This window comes from Neovison vison, chromosome 7 (genome assembly GCF_020171115.1).
Source record: "Neovison vison isolate M4711 chromosome 7, ASM_NN_V1, whole genome shotgun sequence".
In the NCBI taxonomy this organism is placed as follows: Eukaryota; Metazoa; Chordata; class Mammalia; order Carnivora; family Mustelidae; genus Neogale; species Neogale vison.
In genome coordinates, this window is record NC_058097.1 from 109,955,339 (window position 1) to 109,970,614 (window position 15,276).

At 36.4% G+C, this 15,276-nt stretch overlaps 1 protein-coding gene across 5 annotated transcripts in view; it reads left to right on the plus strand.

Moving 5' to 3' along the window:
- ARHGEF12 (Rho guanine nucleotide exchange factor 12) overlaps nucleotides 1-15,276 on the plus strand; it is a 143,092-nt gene that overhangs the window by 54,333 nt on the left and 73,483 nt on the right. For all 5 annotated transcript variants that reach the window (XM_044258060.1, XM_044258056.1, XM_044258057.1 and 2 more), the window contains exon 2: nucleotides 15,231-15,254. In XM_044258060.1, the coding sequence (XP_044113995.1) occupies nucleotides 15,231-15,254 (24 nt within the window). The remainder of the gene's footprint in view (nucleotides 1-15,230; nucleotides 15,255-15,276) is intronic.

A 15,276-nucleotide genomic window follows, 5' to 3' on the forward strand; every position in this document is an offset into this window, starting at 1 on the left:
TCTTCCATGTAACCTCTAGTAACTGGAACAGTACATGACACTGATTGCTGTTTATGTAACTTAGTGTGTTTTTGGTGGTCTATAACTGGAAAGCAAACTAGTAAGGACATTTATTAGCTCACATAAAAAGAAGTCCAGAGGGACGCCTGGGTGGCTCAGTTGGTTAAGCAGCTGCCTTCGGCTCAGGTCATGATCCCAGCGCCCTGGGATCGAGTCCCATATCGGGCTCCTTGCTTGGCAGGGAGCCTGCTTCTCCCTCTGCCTTTGCCTGCCATTCTGTCTGCCTGTGCTTGCTCTCTCGCCCTCTCTCTCTAATAAATAAATAAAATATTTAAAAAAAAAGTCCAGAGCTGGGTTCAGGGATTTTTGATCTCATAGCTTACCTGGGTCAAGAGCACAGGTTCTTTCCAGTTTTCCACTCTTGCCATCAGTGTCAGCTTCATCTTAAACTAGTTTTTAATGATGGATGCTAAATAGTAGTCAGGGCTACTTGCTTTCTCATTCCTGTCCAGTGGGAGCAAGGACAAGAAGTTTCATTTCTTTCTTAGGAGTAAGAAAATACTTTCACAGATGCTTTTAGCAAACTTTGTATTCTCCTTGTCTCTTTCTGAACCAATCACTTACTCAACAATGGACTTACCATTCAGTGCCAAAAAGCCCAGCTCTGTTGGTGCAAATGGAGTCTGCTTCCCTTGGATCATCAAGCTCTGAGAAAAGTGGTAGATAACTGAATAAAATAGGGGTGAAAAGGACGATTGTGGTCTGGATTGGTAATCATTTATGTCTTCCATAATTCTAAATAAAAGTATTTTGAATGAATGAATTCATTTAGTAAATATGTATTGAATTGTCTAGTATATGCTCAGCACTGTACCAGTAAATTAGAATAAAAAAATGGTCCTCACCTTCAAATAATTTAAAGTCTAGTGAGAGAGACAAATTAACAGTATACTAAAATTATTTTAAAATAAAATTATTTTTAAAATTATTTTTTAAAAAATCAATTGATTAAAATAATTTAATACAAATAAATCCAAAATAAAGCAAAAAAAAAAAAAGTGAAAAGAGGAAATAAAGAACAGATGAGACAAAAAGCAAATCACAAGATGATAGACTTAAACCTATACATATCAGTAATCACAATAAAGATAAATGGTCTAGGGGCACCTGGGTGGCTCAGTGGGTTAAGCCTCTGCCTTTGGCTGAGGTCATGGTCTCAGGGTCCTGGGATCAAGCCCTGCATAGGGCTCTCTGCTCAGCGGGGCGCCTGCTTCCTCCTTTCTCTCTCTCTCTGCCTGCCTCTCTGCCTACTTGTGATCTCTGTCTGTCAAATAAATAAATAAAATCTTAAAAAAAAAGATAAATGGTCTAAACACTCCAGTTAAAGGCAGAGATTATCAGATTAGATAAAAAGGAAACCCTAACTCTGTGCTACAAGAAATACACCTTAAACATTAAGACATATAGTTCAAAAGAAGATATGCCATTGGTAGTATTAATCAAAGGAAAGCTAGAGTGATACATTAATATCAGATAAAGTAAGCTTCAGAACAAAAATATTAGGGTTAAAGAAAGTCATTACATAATGATTAAAGCATCAAGTAAAAAAGATATAACAGTTCTAAACTTTTATATAGCTAATAACTGAGCTTTAAAAATTTCATGAAAGAAAAACTGATATAACTGCAAGGACAAATAGACAAATCCCCAATTATTACCAGTGAGTTCAATATCTCTCAATAATTGAAAGAAGTAGAAAAACAGTAAGGGTATAGACTACTTAACACTATCGACCGGTTTGATCTAGTTGCTTTTATAGAACATTCTATCCAACAATATAGTACAGGTTCGTTTTTTTTAGCACGTATACATGGAATATTTATTAAGATAGACCATATTATGGGCCATAAATAAATTTAAATAAAAGGTTTAAGTCAGGGGATCCTGGGTGGCTCAGTGGGTTAAGCATCTGACTTGGTTTCAGCTCAGGTCATGAGCTTGGAGTTGTGGGATCAAGCCTTGCATCTGGCTCCATGCTGAGTGAAGAGTCTTGTCTTAGATTTTTGTTCCCTCCCCATCTGCTCCTCCCCGTCTTGCATGCTCTCTCTCTCAAATAAATAAAATCTTTTTTTTTTTAAAGGATCAAGTCATATAAAATATGTTCTCTGACCACAGTGGAATTAAATTAGAAGTCGGTAAAAGAAAGATCTCTGGAAAATGCCCAAATATTTGGAAAATAAACAACATACTTCTAAATTACCTGTGGTCCAAAGAAGATACTAAAAGGGAAATGGGAAATTATTTTGTACTGAATGAAAATAAGAAAACAATTTATCAGAATTTTCAGGATGCCACTAAACCATTACTTAAAAAACATTAAACTCCTTTTAGAAAAGAAGAAAAGTCTAAAGCCAATGACATCAATTTCTGTTTTAAGAAACTAAATAAGAGCAAGTTAAAACCAAAGTAAGCAGAAGAAAAGAAATGATAAGGATCAGAGTAGGAGTCAATGCAGTAGAAACAGAAAAGCAGTAGAGAAAATCAATGAAAGCAAAAGCTGGTTCTTTTGAGAATAATAATAAAATTGTTAGAACTCTAGCCAGGCTGATCAGGAATAAAAGAGGGAAGACAAACATTACCATTCTCAAGAATGAAAGAAGTGACATCACTACAGATTATACAGATACTAAAATGTTCATAAGGGAATATTATGAATAGCTTTATGCCAATAAAGTTAACAATTTAGATGAAATATGGTTTAGAATTTTATAAATTCCACTAATATACAAACATGTGTATATAACTATTACATATATAAGAATATATAAAATATACATATGTACACTTACACATTGGTAAGTGTACATAAATATACATTTACATAGTTGTATGTATATATACACAGCTACATACATACATCTTATAAAAAAATAGTTATTTGAGAGAGAGCACGCACCAGCAGGAGAGGGGTAGAGGGAGAGAGAGAAGTGGACTCCTCTATTGAGCAGGGAGCCTGATGTGGGGCTCTGTCCCAGGACCCTGGGATCATGATCTGAGTTGAAGGCAGATGCTTAACTGACTAAGCCACCCAAGCACCCTGAGAAGATATTTCTTCATGTTGAAAAGTAGAAAACCATTGCTTTTTAGGAAACTTTACAGTTTTGGAAAGGTAACAGTTTCATTCTTCAGTCCCTTGAGGGAGAGAATTCCTGAATTGTCTTGAAAATTTATAAAAAATAGTATTAGTAATGTAGACCTATTTAAAAATTAACATCAGTAGTCTTATGTATCAAAAGTGTATTAGGTATGATAAATCACATCTAAGGGAGAAAATAGAACAATATCAGTGAATTAAAAATGAACTGACTTTGTAAAGCAGTGATTCCCAATTCTGGAGTGACATAAGAGGAATGTCAAAATATTTAAAACACACTTTCCTCCATGTTTCCAAATTCAGTGCTGTGGTGAACCATTGTTACTGATAAGAGTGTACCCTGTACATTCTATGGTTTAGGGCCAAGAAAAACTCTTGTAGAAAGTGTAAAATAGCATGCATAGAACTAATCTTCTCACCTTTTCCCCACAGAATTAGAGGTCTTTTTTCCTTTGTGCTGGTTTGAAAGTTTGGGGTATTCAGATTTGGCGTAGAAAATGTGATTTAAGGGGCACCTGGCTGGCTTAGTCAGTTGGCTGTGTGCCTTCAGCTCAGGTCGTGATCCTGGGGTCCTGAGATTGAGCCCTGCATCTGGCTCCCCACTCAGCGGAGAGTCAGCTCCTTCCTCTCCTTATATGCCTGCCAGCCACTCATCCTCTCTCTCTCTCTCAAATAAATAAATAAAGTATATTTTTAAAAAAGAGAGAGAATGTGGTTTCATGATAAACTAAATGGATAGCTAAGAGGAATTGAAGAATTGTTAATACTTGATGCCAGAACCAAAGCATTTGTGAAGAGAAATCTCTAGTTTATAGCCAGAAATTGCATTATAACATTAATTATACACATAGCTAGTAAAAGTAGTTTTAATGAAAAATAATTTCCTTAGAAGAAAATAAAATATTTTTATGAATGTGGATGTGTGTTATATAGAAAATTTAATTGTAATTATATTGGCTATGATCAGTTCTTTTATTATTAGTCTTATCTTTACTGATACTAGTCTTATCTTTACTGATATTTTTATATAGCCTGTTTTATTTATTTATGGAGCTATTTCACCAACTGAGGAGTATGACATAAATTTAATAATATGTGACTAAAGTACTCATAATGTATTTCTTACGTAATTTTAAAAATTATAAGTAGAAAACATGGAGTGTGAGCAATCCTTATTCTCTTAGAGTTCTTCTGGGAAGTATATGAGGTTTTTATTTGTTTATAAGGGGCGCCTGGGTGGCTCAGTGGGTTAAGCCGCTGCCTTCGGCTCAGGTCATGATCTCAGGGTCCTGGGATCGAGTCCCGCATCGGGCTCTCTGCTCAGCGGGGACCCTGCTTCCTCCTCTTTCTCTGCCTGCCTCTCTGCCTACTTGTAATCTCTCTCTGTCAAATAAATAAAATCTTAAAAAAAAAAAAAAGAAATAGGCCTATGTAGGTTTAGTTCAAGGAAATTTTGAACATTTTTAGTGTATATTGGAATTAGGTTTATACTTCTCTGACTCCCTATTTTTTTGGCAAATCCTTGTCTGTTCAGCTTTGTGGTATAGATGGGATGGTGAATTAGCCTTCTTTGTATTCAAGTTCTGAGCATACCAAGTACAATACCTGAAGGTAAATAGAGCTGTTGAATAATACTCAGTGATTTGGGTGTTAGTGTAATTCTGTTTTTCCTTCTCCTAAGATTTTCAAAATAGGATTCCTATTCTTGTAATTGTGTTGGCATTTGGTAAGAAATGTTTAGGAACATTTAGGATAAATGCATTGTAATTTGTTTTCTTGTCGAATTGGTATTCCTTGCTATGGATGCTATTTTTAATGGATGTTTTAGATTTTTTCTTTAATAAAAATGGAAACTGCAAAAATATCAAATATGTGCTTTAAAGTGATACATAAGAATTTACATTTTGAGTAGAACTTTTTTTATATCATAGAAGATACAGTGTTATTTGAAATTTTATATTTTAATTTTACATTTTCATAAAATTCTCAAATTCAGGTTAATCGTGGAGTTTGTGTTAATGACACCTCAATACAAAAGGTGAAAGCCAACTAAGACTTTCTACTTTTTCAGAAGGACAGTTGTATCCTTTGGCAAATCTGCAGAAAGCAGCTTATCCTAACAAATTTTGCACAGTTCTTGCTTCAGTTTACAAAATTTGAATATTCAATCTTAATGTACTTTATATAAAATCTTCTTTTTTAAAGATTTTATTTATTTGTCACAGACAGAGAGCGTGCACAAGCAGGGAGAGCAGCAGGCAGAAGGAGAAGCAGACTTCTGGCTGATCAGGGAGCCCAGTGCAGGACTTGATCCCGGCACCCTAGGATCATGACCTGAGCTGAAGGCAGCTGCTTAAAGACGGAGCCACCCAGGCGTCCCTATAAAATCTTTATATAAGTCTTTATATAAATATTTATTTGAGAGAGAGGGTGCCTGCATATGTGCACGTGAGTTGGGGGGAGAGGCGCAGGGAGAGAGAGAGAGAGAGAGAGAGAGAGAGAGAATCCTCAAGCAGACTCCCTGCTGAGCACAAGCCTACACAAGACTGGATTCCAGGACCCAGAGATCATGACCTGAGCTGAAACCAAGAGTTGGCTGCTTAACCAACTGAGCTACCCAGGTGCCCCCATTCTGTTTCTTGAAGTAGGCCTGCATTGCTATTAATTGCCCTCTTACTAATTGCTTTTGCTGTCTCCCAATAATTGTTGCATGTTGTCGTATTTCTATTTGTAGTTGTCTCTAGACATTTTTTTTTATTGCTTAGATTTCTCTGATGACCCTGTGGTTGTTTGGTAGCATGTTTAATCCATATGTTTGTGTTTTCTGGTTTTCTTCTTGTAATTGATTTCTAGTTTAATAATGTTGTGGTGGGACAAGGTGCTTGATGAGATTTCAGTATTCTTTAATTTATTGAAACTTGTTTTGTGGCTTAACATGTGATCTATCCTGTCAGTGTTCTATGTGCACTTGAGAAGAATGTGTATTCTGTTGCTTTTGGGTGGAATGTCCCATATATATCTATTAAGAACATCTAGTTTAATGTGTTGTTTAAAGTCAGTGTTTTCTTGTTGATTTTCTGTGTGGATGATTTATCTATAGATGTCTACCATTACTGTATTGTTGTCAGTTTCTTCCTTTAGGTCTATTAATACTTTATTTATTTTGGTGTTCCTATGTTGGGTGCATATATATTTATAAATGTTGTATCATCTTGCTGGATTGACCCTTTTATCATTATTTAATGCTTTTCTTTAACGTATTAAAGCATTTTTTAGGGGTGTCTGAGTGGCTTAGTTGGTTAAGTGACTGCCTTCGGCTCAGGTCATGATCTTGGAGTCCTGGGATCGAGTCCTACATAAGGCTTCCTGCTCGGCAGGGAGTCTGCTTCTCCCTCTGATCTCTCCCCTTTCATGTTTTCTCTTTCTCTCAAATAAATAAAATCTTTAAGAAAAAGTATTTTTTAAAGTTTTTATTTGAGAGAGTGTGCACAAGTGGGGGGGAGGGGCAAAGGGCGAGGAAGAGGCAGACTCCCTGCTGAAAGTCATGACTCGAGCCGAGGCAGACGCCTAACCAAATGAGCCACCTGGGTGCCCCAGAGTCTTTATTTTAAAGTTTATTTTGTCTGTTACAAGCATAGCTACATAAACTTTCTTTCAGTTCACATTTTCATGGAATATTTTTTTCCTCCCCTTTACTTTCCATCTCTGTGTTACTTCTGAAATTAGTCTCTTGTAGGCAGCATATCTCTGAGTCTTGTTTTTTTAATCCATTCAACCACTATGTACTTTTTGGTTGGGGAATTTAGTCCATTTACATTTAAAGTAATTATTGATAGGAATGTATTTATTGCCATTTTATTAATTGTTTTCTGGCTCTTTTTGTAATTCCTCTCTGTTTCTTTCTTCCTTTTTCTTCCCTTTTCTTCCCTTTTGGCTCTATAACCTCCTTTAGTGTTATGTACAGGTTTCTCTTCATTTTCTTTTGTGTATTTATTATAAATTTTTGCTTTGTGGTTACTGTGAGCTTCACAAATGCATCACAGTTTTTTATCTTATGTGACATCAAAAATAAACATGGGGAGTGTAAAAATGTAGTTTTAAAATGTATTCAAATTTAGGCTATCATCAACTTAAAATAGATTGCTATATATAGATGTTATTTGTGAACCTCACAGTAACCACAAAACAAAAACTTATAGTTCTTATTGAGTTCTTATATTTATATTTTTAGTACTTTTGCCTTTTGACCTTCATACTAGCTTTATAAATGACTAATGCACTACCTTAACTACATATATTATCTTTTTCAGTGAGATTTTTACTTTCATGTTTTCTTGTCATTAATTAATTGCTTTTTTGCTTAAAGAAGACCTTTAAAAAAAAGTTTTTTTAAGGACAGTTTAGTGATGATGGACTCCTTTAGCTTTTGCTTATCTGAAAAATTATTTATCTCTTCTTCTATTCTGAATAGTAACCTTGCCAGTAGAGTATTCTCCCACCTCCAACACACACACCCATAGCATATTCTTGGTTTGAGTTTTTTTTCCTTTCAGTTCTTTGAATATGTCGTGCCACTCTCTTCTGACCTGCAAATTTTCTGCTAAAATATCTGCTGATAGCATGTGGGATTTCCCTTGTACATAACAAATTGTTTTCCTCTTGCTGCTTTTCAGATTCTCTTTTTATCTTGAACTTTTTTTTTTAAGATTTTATTTATTTATTTGACAGAGATCACAAGTAGGCAGAGAGGCAGGCAGGGTGGGTGGGGGGGAGACAGGCTCCCTGTTGAGCAGAGAGCCTGATTCAGGGCTCTATCCCAGGACCCTGGGATCATGACCTGACCGGAAGGCAGAGGCTTTAACCCACTGAGCCACCCAGGAGCCCCTTATCTTTAACTTCTGACAATTTAATTGTAATGTTTCTTGGTGTGAATTTTTGGGGGTTTGTTTTGTGTAGAACTCTTTGTGCCTTCTGGACCTGGATGTCTGTTTCTTTCCCTGGGGTAATGAAGTTTTCAGCCATCATTTCTTCAAATAAGTTTTCTGCCCCTTTCTCTCTTCATCCAGTGGGCTGTCACACTCCTCCAGTGTATTTTTTTAGTTCAGTTACTATATTCTTTTGCTCTCTGCCTCCTTTTTGGTACTTTCTTATATATTCTCTTTGTTGACTTCTCCCAAGTTTGATGACCATCTTTATGACTATTACTTTGAACTCTTTAACAGGTAGATTACTTATCTCTGTTTCATTAAGGACTTTTTCTAAAGTTTTGTCTTGTGCTTTTGTTTGCCACCTATTCCTGTCTCATTTTGTCTGAGTCTCTGTGTTTGTTTTCATGTATTAGGCAAAACCTCTCTGAGTCTTGAAGATGTGGCCTTCTGTGGGAGATGACCCATGGGACTGAGAGGTACTGTCTCCCTGGTCACCAGAGCCAGGCTCTCAAGGAGCATCCCCTGTGTGTGCTGCACATGCCTACTGGCTGTGGTGGGGCTGTGATGGTGGCGTCAGGAGTAGAGGGGGGTGTTGCCCAGCTGCAGCATGGTTAGGCACTGAAGTGGGGATCCCAACCTGCACTAGCAGGTTAGGGGGAGGTTGTAAAAATTAACAAAGTAGCATTAGCAAGGTAGAATATGATCACAAAAATGGTACTTTCCAATGTTTCTTTTCTTGGAGAGAGTCCCAGCAGGTTCCTGACACTCTGGCAGTTGCTTTAAGATGATTAATTGGGTCTCTTTCACATTTGGTCTAGGAGCTTTTCAAACTGCTGCTTTTGGATTAGGTCTCAGGGCGAGTGAGTCAGCCTGCAAACCTTCTTAAGAGTGGGTTCTCAATTCCCTACATTTCTGTGGTTCTCCAGGACCTAATCCCTGTTTATATTAAGTTTGAGGGGCTTATCTCTCTGGTGCGTGACCCAGGGGTTGAGGTGCTCGATGTGGGGCACAAACCCCCTTGTTCCTCAGGCAAAAGTTCCATTTTTTTAAAATCCCTTCTGATTGTGGGTCTCCGTGCCTGGGGTGGGGTGTTGGCAAGAGCACCCCACCTCTCCTGTCTCTCCCTCTCCTACCGGTCTCAAATTGGCCCTTTTATTTTTTTTTGTGAAGGCACTGTTCATCTAGTTTCCAGAACTTTTTCAGAGAAATTGTTGCATGTTAGCTGTTGAATTTTTGTGTTTATGGGAAGAGGTGAGTTTTGGATCATCCTACTTGGCTGTCTTGAACCACTTCTCCAAACAAATTCTGAAATTAGGAATTGTGAAGTAAGATTAGGGTTTAAATCCTTACTTGCTAAGCAAAGTAAGTCGTCAGAGAAAGACAAATACCACAGAGATTTCATTCATACGTGCAATTTAGGAAACAAAACAGATGAACACGGGGAAGGTGAAAACAGAGAGGGAGGCAAACCATAAGGGACTCTTAACTCTAGGAAACAAACAGGGTTGCTGGAAGAGAGGTAGGAAAGGGAATGGGATAACTGGGTGATGGGCATTAAAGAGGGCACTTGAAGTAATGAGGGCTGTATACTGTGCAATGAATGAATCACTAAATTCTACCCCAGAAACTAATAATATAGTATATGTTAATTAAATTGAATTTAAATAAAAAGTTTAGTTAAACAAAGATTTAAATCCCTATCAAATGAAAATTATGTATCGTCATTATTTTGTCAATTTTGAGATTATTCTGTAGAGTCCAGTTTGTTTATTGTTTATATTTGTTTAATGATGTTAGTATCTCATATAAGCATGGATTTGATATTTTGAATGGTGTTGAGTGGAAAGAAGATACTAAGTAGTTTGAGGTTTTCTTTTTTCTGGCAGTTCCCTTTGCTTCGTTCTTTGAAGTGAATAATTGGAAGTCAAGAAAGACACTGTATAAGTTAATGATGATACTCATTATCTCAAAGCAGAGTTATTTAGAAACCTTACAGGAGATATTGCCTAAAGTAATACTATTTTAGGTTGTCCATGAGGAAAGAAGAGCCTATAATAAATAAATGTTATTTTCATTGTGAATTATTTTTCCCAGTTCAGAAACAACCAATATCTGATTTATAATATCTGGCAGAGGCAATTAAAATAATTTAGAATTTACTGTTTGATTTGTCAAAGTATGTCTAGGAAAGACTAAGGATCGTTATGTGTTAAGTTCTTCAATAAAAGTAGCAGTATCCTAAGTTATATTTAAGAATTTAATTTGAGATTGTCTTATGTTACATTCTAGTGAATCATTTTTGGATTTTACACCAGAACTGAGCTCCCTGGTCCTTCTTTCTGTGGTTTTGTATTGCAAGGTCCAGAGGTTTAAAACTAATAACAACACCATGAAAATTCTCGAATCATCCTTTCAGCTGTAGCTTCTCTTCGAGTCTTTCTGATATAACTCATGTTTATGTCAGCTCTGCTGACAGCTTTTCATGCTTTAGATCTATATCCCAATAAAAAGGTACAATGGTGGATAATTTTCAGATTTTTTTTTTTTTGCTTTTTCTGTAGTTTTTAGTTCTTTTAGTGAGTGTAAGCTAGACCAGTTATAAATTGTAGGTGGCGAAAGGATTTATGACTGGTGTTTTTGGAGAGCTAGGAGTGTTAGTGGTCATTACTACTTTTGGCTCTATGAATCTTACTGTCTAGAGATCTAAAGTTTGAATTAAGTTTAGCTGAAGTCAGCAGTATGTTCTAAATCCCTATACTTAAGGGTACTTAAATGCCCTTTTAGCTGTTTTGTTATTTTGTGAAAAACGATACAATACTAGAGCTAGCTGGTTCATATTCACATTGGAGTAGTTTCAACCTTTAGTGTTGTGCTTCAGGATATTTAAATTATTTTCTAGAAACAGATGAAAAAAAAAACTTGATTTACATCCAGGACACAGAATGCTGTAATCATTCTTTTTTTTTTCTTTTTTTAAAGATTTTATTTATTTATTTGACAGACAGAGATCACAAGTAGGCAGAGAGGCAGACAGAGAGAGAGAGGAGGAAGCAGGCTCCCTGCTGAGAAGAGAGCCCCATGTGGGACTCGATCCCAGGACCCTGAGATCATGACCTGAGCCGAAGGCAGCGGCTTAACCCACTGAGCCACCCAGGCGCCCTGCCGTAATCATTCTTGATGCTTTAAAGGAGATGGGAAATAATGGACTCTTGCTAAGTGGTGGGTATGGTCAACACAATTTCACAGGCTTAAAAAAAAAAAAAAAAAAAAAACAACAAACCTCTGACCCTACTTGCTAGGAAAATGAAAAGTTTAGTTGTAAACTGATCTTCCTGCTGAGCAGAGGGCCTGATGTGGGGCTTGATCCCAGGACCCCGAGATCATGACCTGAGCTGAAGGCAGAGGCTTTACCCACTGAGCCACCCAGGCACCCCTGAATATTGTTAGTTTTTAAGTTTATTTTTCTTTTCTATTTAATTTGAAGTTAAGTCTCTAAAGCTCAGATTTTATTTTTGTTCTGATTAATAATTAATAATAACTTAATGGTTATTAAGTGCTAGACAGTGCTTCTCATTTAATGCTTTGCATGTTCTAATTCTCAAAACAAATTTGTAAGATAGGAACTAGTATAATCACTATTTTCCAGAAGATTTTTGGAGAGCCTGAGGACCTTGTACAAGTGTTAAAGCACCTTTTAAACTGCAAAACTAGAATATGAACCTCATTATTTTTTTTCTGAGGAGCCCTTGTCCATGAGGCCTTGAGATCACGTGCAGTTTTCATTGACTGTAACAGTAATGGAATCTGTATTTTTTTGCATTGTTGTTTGTCATCATTTCATGAGGATTGAGCCCTAGATTTCTCTTACCTGCAGTCTGTTTTGCAGAGTTCTTTGTCTAGAAACTCTCATCACTGGCATGAATTCCAGTAAGCTAGTGCTGTATTTCATGGATTCCAAGGTGCATGGGCTTTTCATCCTGCCTTTTAACATTGCTAAGATCAGGATGTATCTTACAATGGAATTATTGAGAATTCTAAATTTAGTAGCTGACATTAGCAGGCTAATGAAAACTTGCCCACTATCCAGTGTAGGTAAAATATCCTGAACTTAATTCTCCTCTTTGTAGTCACCCCTTATAAAGAACCATCCAGAGTCCCAAATTATTCACCAAAATTAAACCTGAGGAAAAAACATCTAATACCTTGAAAATAGAGAGGGTAGGAATTAAGGTTTAAGTGTGGTATTTCTATTTTTTTCTTTCAGGACACTTTCTTTCAGGAGTAATATCAAAGGCTTTTTTCTCATAAAAAGTTATCTATAAAAGGAAAAAATGACTTCTAATCAGCTATATATTATAAGCAAATATGTGTTAACAAAAACCTTGATGGCCGTTTGTAATGTTTTTAATCTAGAAGAAATTCTGTTTAACAGTCTTAAAGGGATATCCCAATTAGAAAGTCATGTATATGTATGTATTGTATAGTAAAAAGTGTGTGTGTGTGTGTGTGTGTGTGTGTGTGTGTGTGTGTTTAAACCTGGCTAAAACTGGAAGTTTTACTAAAGGAAATACTATTTATTGGGTTAGGGTTATTTATTTAAGTACCAAATCACAACTCCCTTTACACTGTAATAACATACTGGGAGGAGTATGCAAATAAAAACTTTGAGGAGGCTTCTATATATTGCTTCCTGGGCTTTAATATTAGAGCTCAGAACTTACAAGAAAAAGGCATCCTGAGTCAAGTGAGTAAATATAATCATGACCTTTAAGGCTCTTGGTTAGAATTTGTGGCATTCAAGTGTGCTTAGTATAGGTAATCGAAAGTAAGGGCATCTAGTGATCTTATCCCAATGGCTCTAATTTCTGACAGCACTTTCCTTTTGAAATTATGGGTCTTTGTATTCATACTTGGACTTCGTCTCATATCTGGAACAATACACACATATGTAAATGTGCACAGACATGTTCATTGTTGACTAAATGTCCAAGTGATTGATATGGTATTTTCAAAAGCCAGATAACAATTTATTAAGGACTTCCAACGTAATTCAGCATTCAACTACAGCTCTTTTCCATAGATAGCTAACCAGAGGAGGTTGTTACAGTTGTATGATTGGGTTGCAGAATGGACAGGGTCTTGAAAATAGACGATTTGGGGGACCAGAATTGTTTCTTCAGCCTAGTGTTGGGCTAATTGTGGAATTTAGTGATTAGAGAAGAAGTACTGGATTTAAAAATTTGTGTTTGAGAGAAGCTCTTCACCTGTACTTTAAGAATGTAGTAAGTCGACTGTGTTAAGCGAATTTTACTGTGCAGTAGTCCTTGTTCTTCATCTTTTCACTCCATTTTTATTCTCCTCCTTCCCCTCCCTTCCCATTCCCTCGTAAGAGAAGGCAGCTCAGGAAGCTGGTTTACAACCGTAGTCTGGGAACTTCCGGGATTCTTTACCAGAATCTCCCTGGATGTTGCAGGCCCTGACGCAAGCAGCATTGTTTTGGGGTAGGAGTTTTTATAACCGCTATCAGGAAGAGTGGCTAATGTTGCTAACTGCAGGTATTATCCTTTGTAGAAACTCAGTTGGGAATTCTTTTCTGCCAGCTCCTATGTTCATGTCTAAATTAAAAAAACATTCCCCCCTCCCCTTACTCCCCCAGCAAGTAAGGATGGACTTCCTGTTTCTGAAAATTTCGTGATCTTTTGTAATTGGTCTGTTCTCTAGAGCAGTTTACTCTTACCCCAGAACCTCTTTTCCTTGTCATCCCTGACTTTGTTGTGAGTGAACATGCACTTATTATGGAAGTTTTTAGATTCTTTGTATTTTTCTTTGCATCAATTCTAGTTTTTATCGGAGTTAAAGGAAATGGTAATTAAACTTGTACTTTAGAGGGTTTTTTTTTTTAACTAAACTGTCTCCATGACAAATAAAATAATCATTTAAGTTATCATTGTTTTATGTTTGTTTCTTACCATGTTTATTAATGACCTTTTAAAAAAAAACAGTTTTATTGATACTCTTAATAAGTCCCATTTTTGTTACTCAGGCTAGATAATCTTTACATAAAATGCCATCAGTTGTGATCATTTCTCAAATAACAGATCTGAAAGGGGAACGGGAGGAAATCCGAAAACACATGTAGACTTAATGTTTATGTGTAACGTCAAATTCTTATCAGGAAGCCTCCAGTAATATTTCTTTCAAAAAAGGCAACCAGGAGGAAATGCAGTAGTTCTTAATAGCTTGTAGACTGGAAGAAAGAAAAGATGTACCCTTTTGTTTTCTACTTTTGGAACATAGTCTTAGTAACTGGTAGTACTGCAATGGTATTTTCTCTAGATTTCTGTTATAAATGCTAAACATAAATGAGAATTGTGATTTAATTATGATCAAAGGGTAGTAGACAGGTCAATACAGCAGTAATCACCACCCAGATATCTTGGGGAATGGGGAGAGGGGATGGACAGGAAAAAACTTTCCTTGCTAGGGAAAGTGAGTATAATATTTTAATGGCAATATATTTCTCTTTGCCTTAGTTTTTTAAAATCTGTAAAATGGAAATAATATCTTTATAGGTATTTTTTAGGGTTAAATGAGATAGCACTTGTCAACAGTTTAGAATAGTGCTTAACATCTTATAAGCCCTTAGTAAATTTAGCTGTTGCTGTTTGCGTTCAGATTTTTTATTTATTTTTTATTTTTTATTTTTTTAAAGATTTTGTTTATTTATTTGACAGAGAGAGGTCACAAGCAGGCAGAGAGGCAGGCAGAGAGAGAGAGGAGGAAGCAGGCTCCCTACTGAGCAGAGAGCCCGATGCGGGCCTCGATCCCAGGACCCTGAGATCATTACCTGAGCCAAAGGCAGCGGCTTAACCCACTGAGCCACCCAGGCACCCTGCGTTCAGATTTTTTAAAAGGAGAACCCATACTCAGTGGCAGCTCATGGTAAATGCACCTGCAATTTAAGATTTAACAAAGGAGTTATTAAAAAATAGCATCCAGCTTTTTACTCCAACTGTTTGCCGAATCTTGCTTTGGGAAAGTTGCACAAGGTTTATATCTCTTATTCTGCTTTAGTAGAATGAATAAATTTAATAACAGTCTTATAAGTGAAATAACTACATCTTCCCCTTTTTTTTTCTTTGTTTCAGGTTTCCCCTCAAAAAACCTATAAGGTAAGTTGTTCAGTTGCCCTTC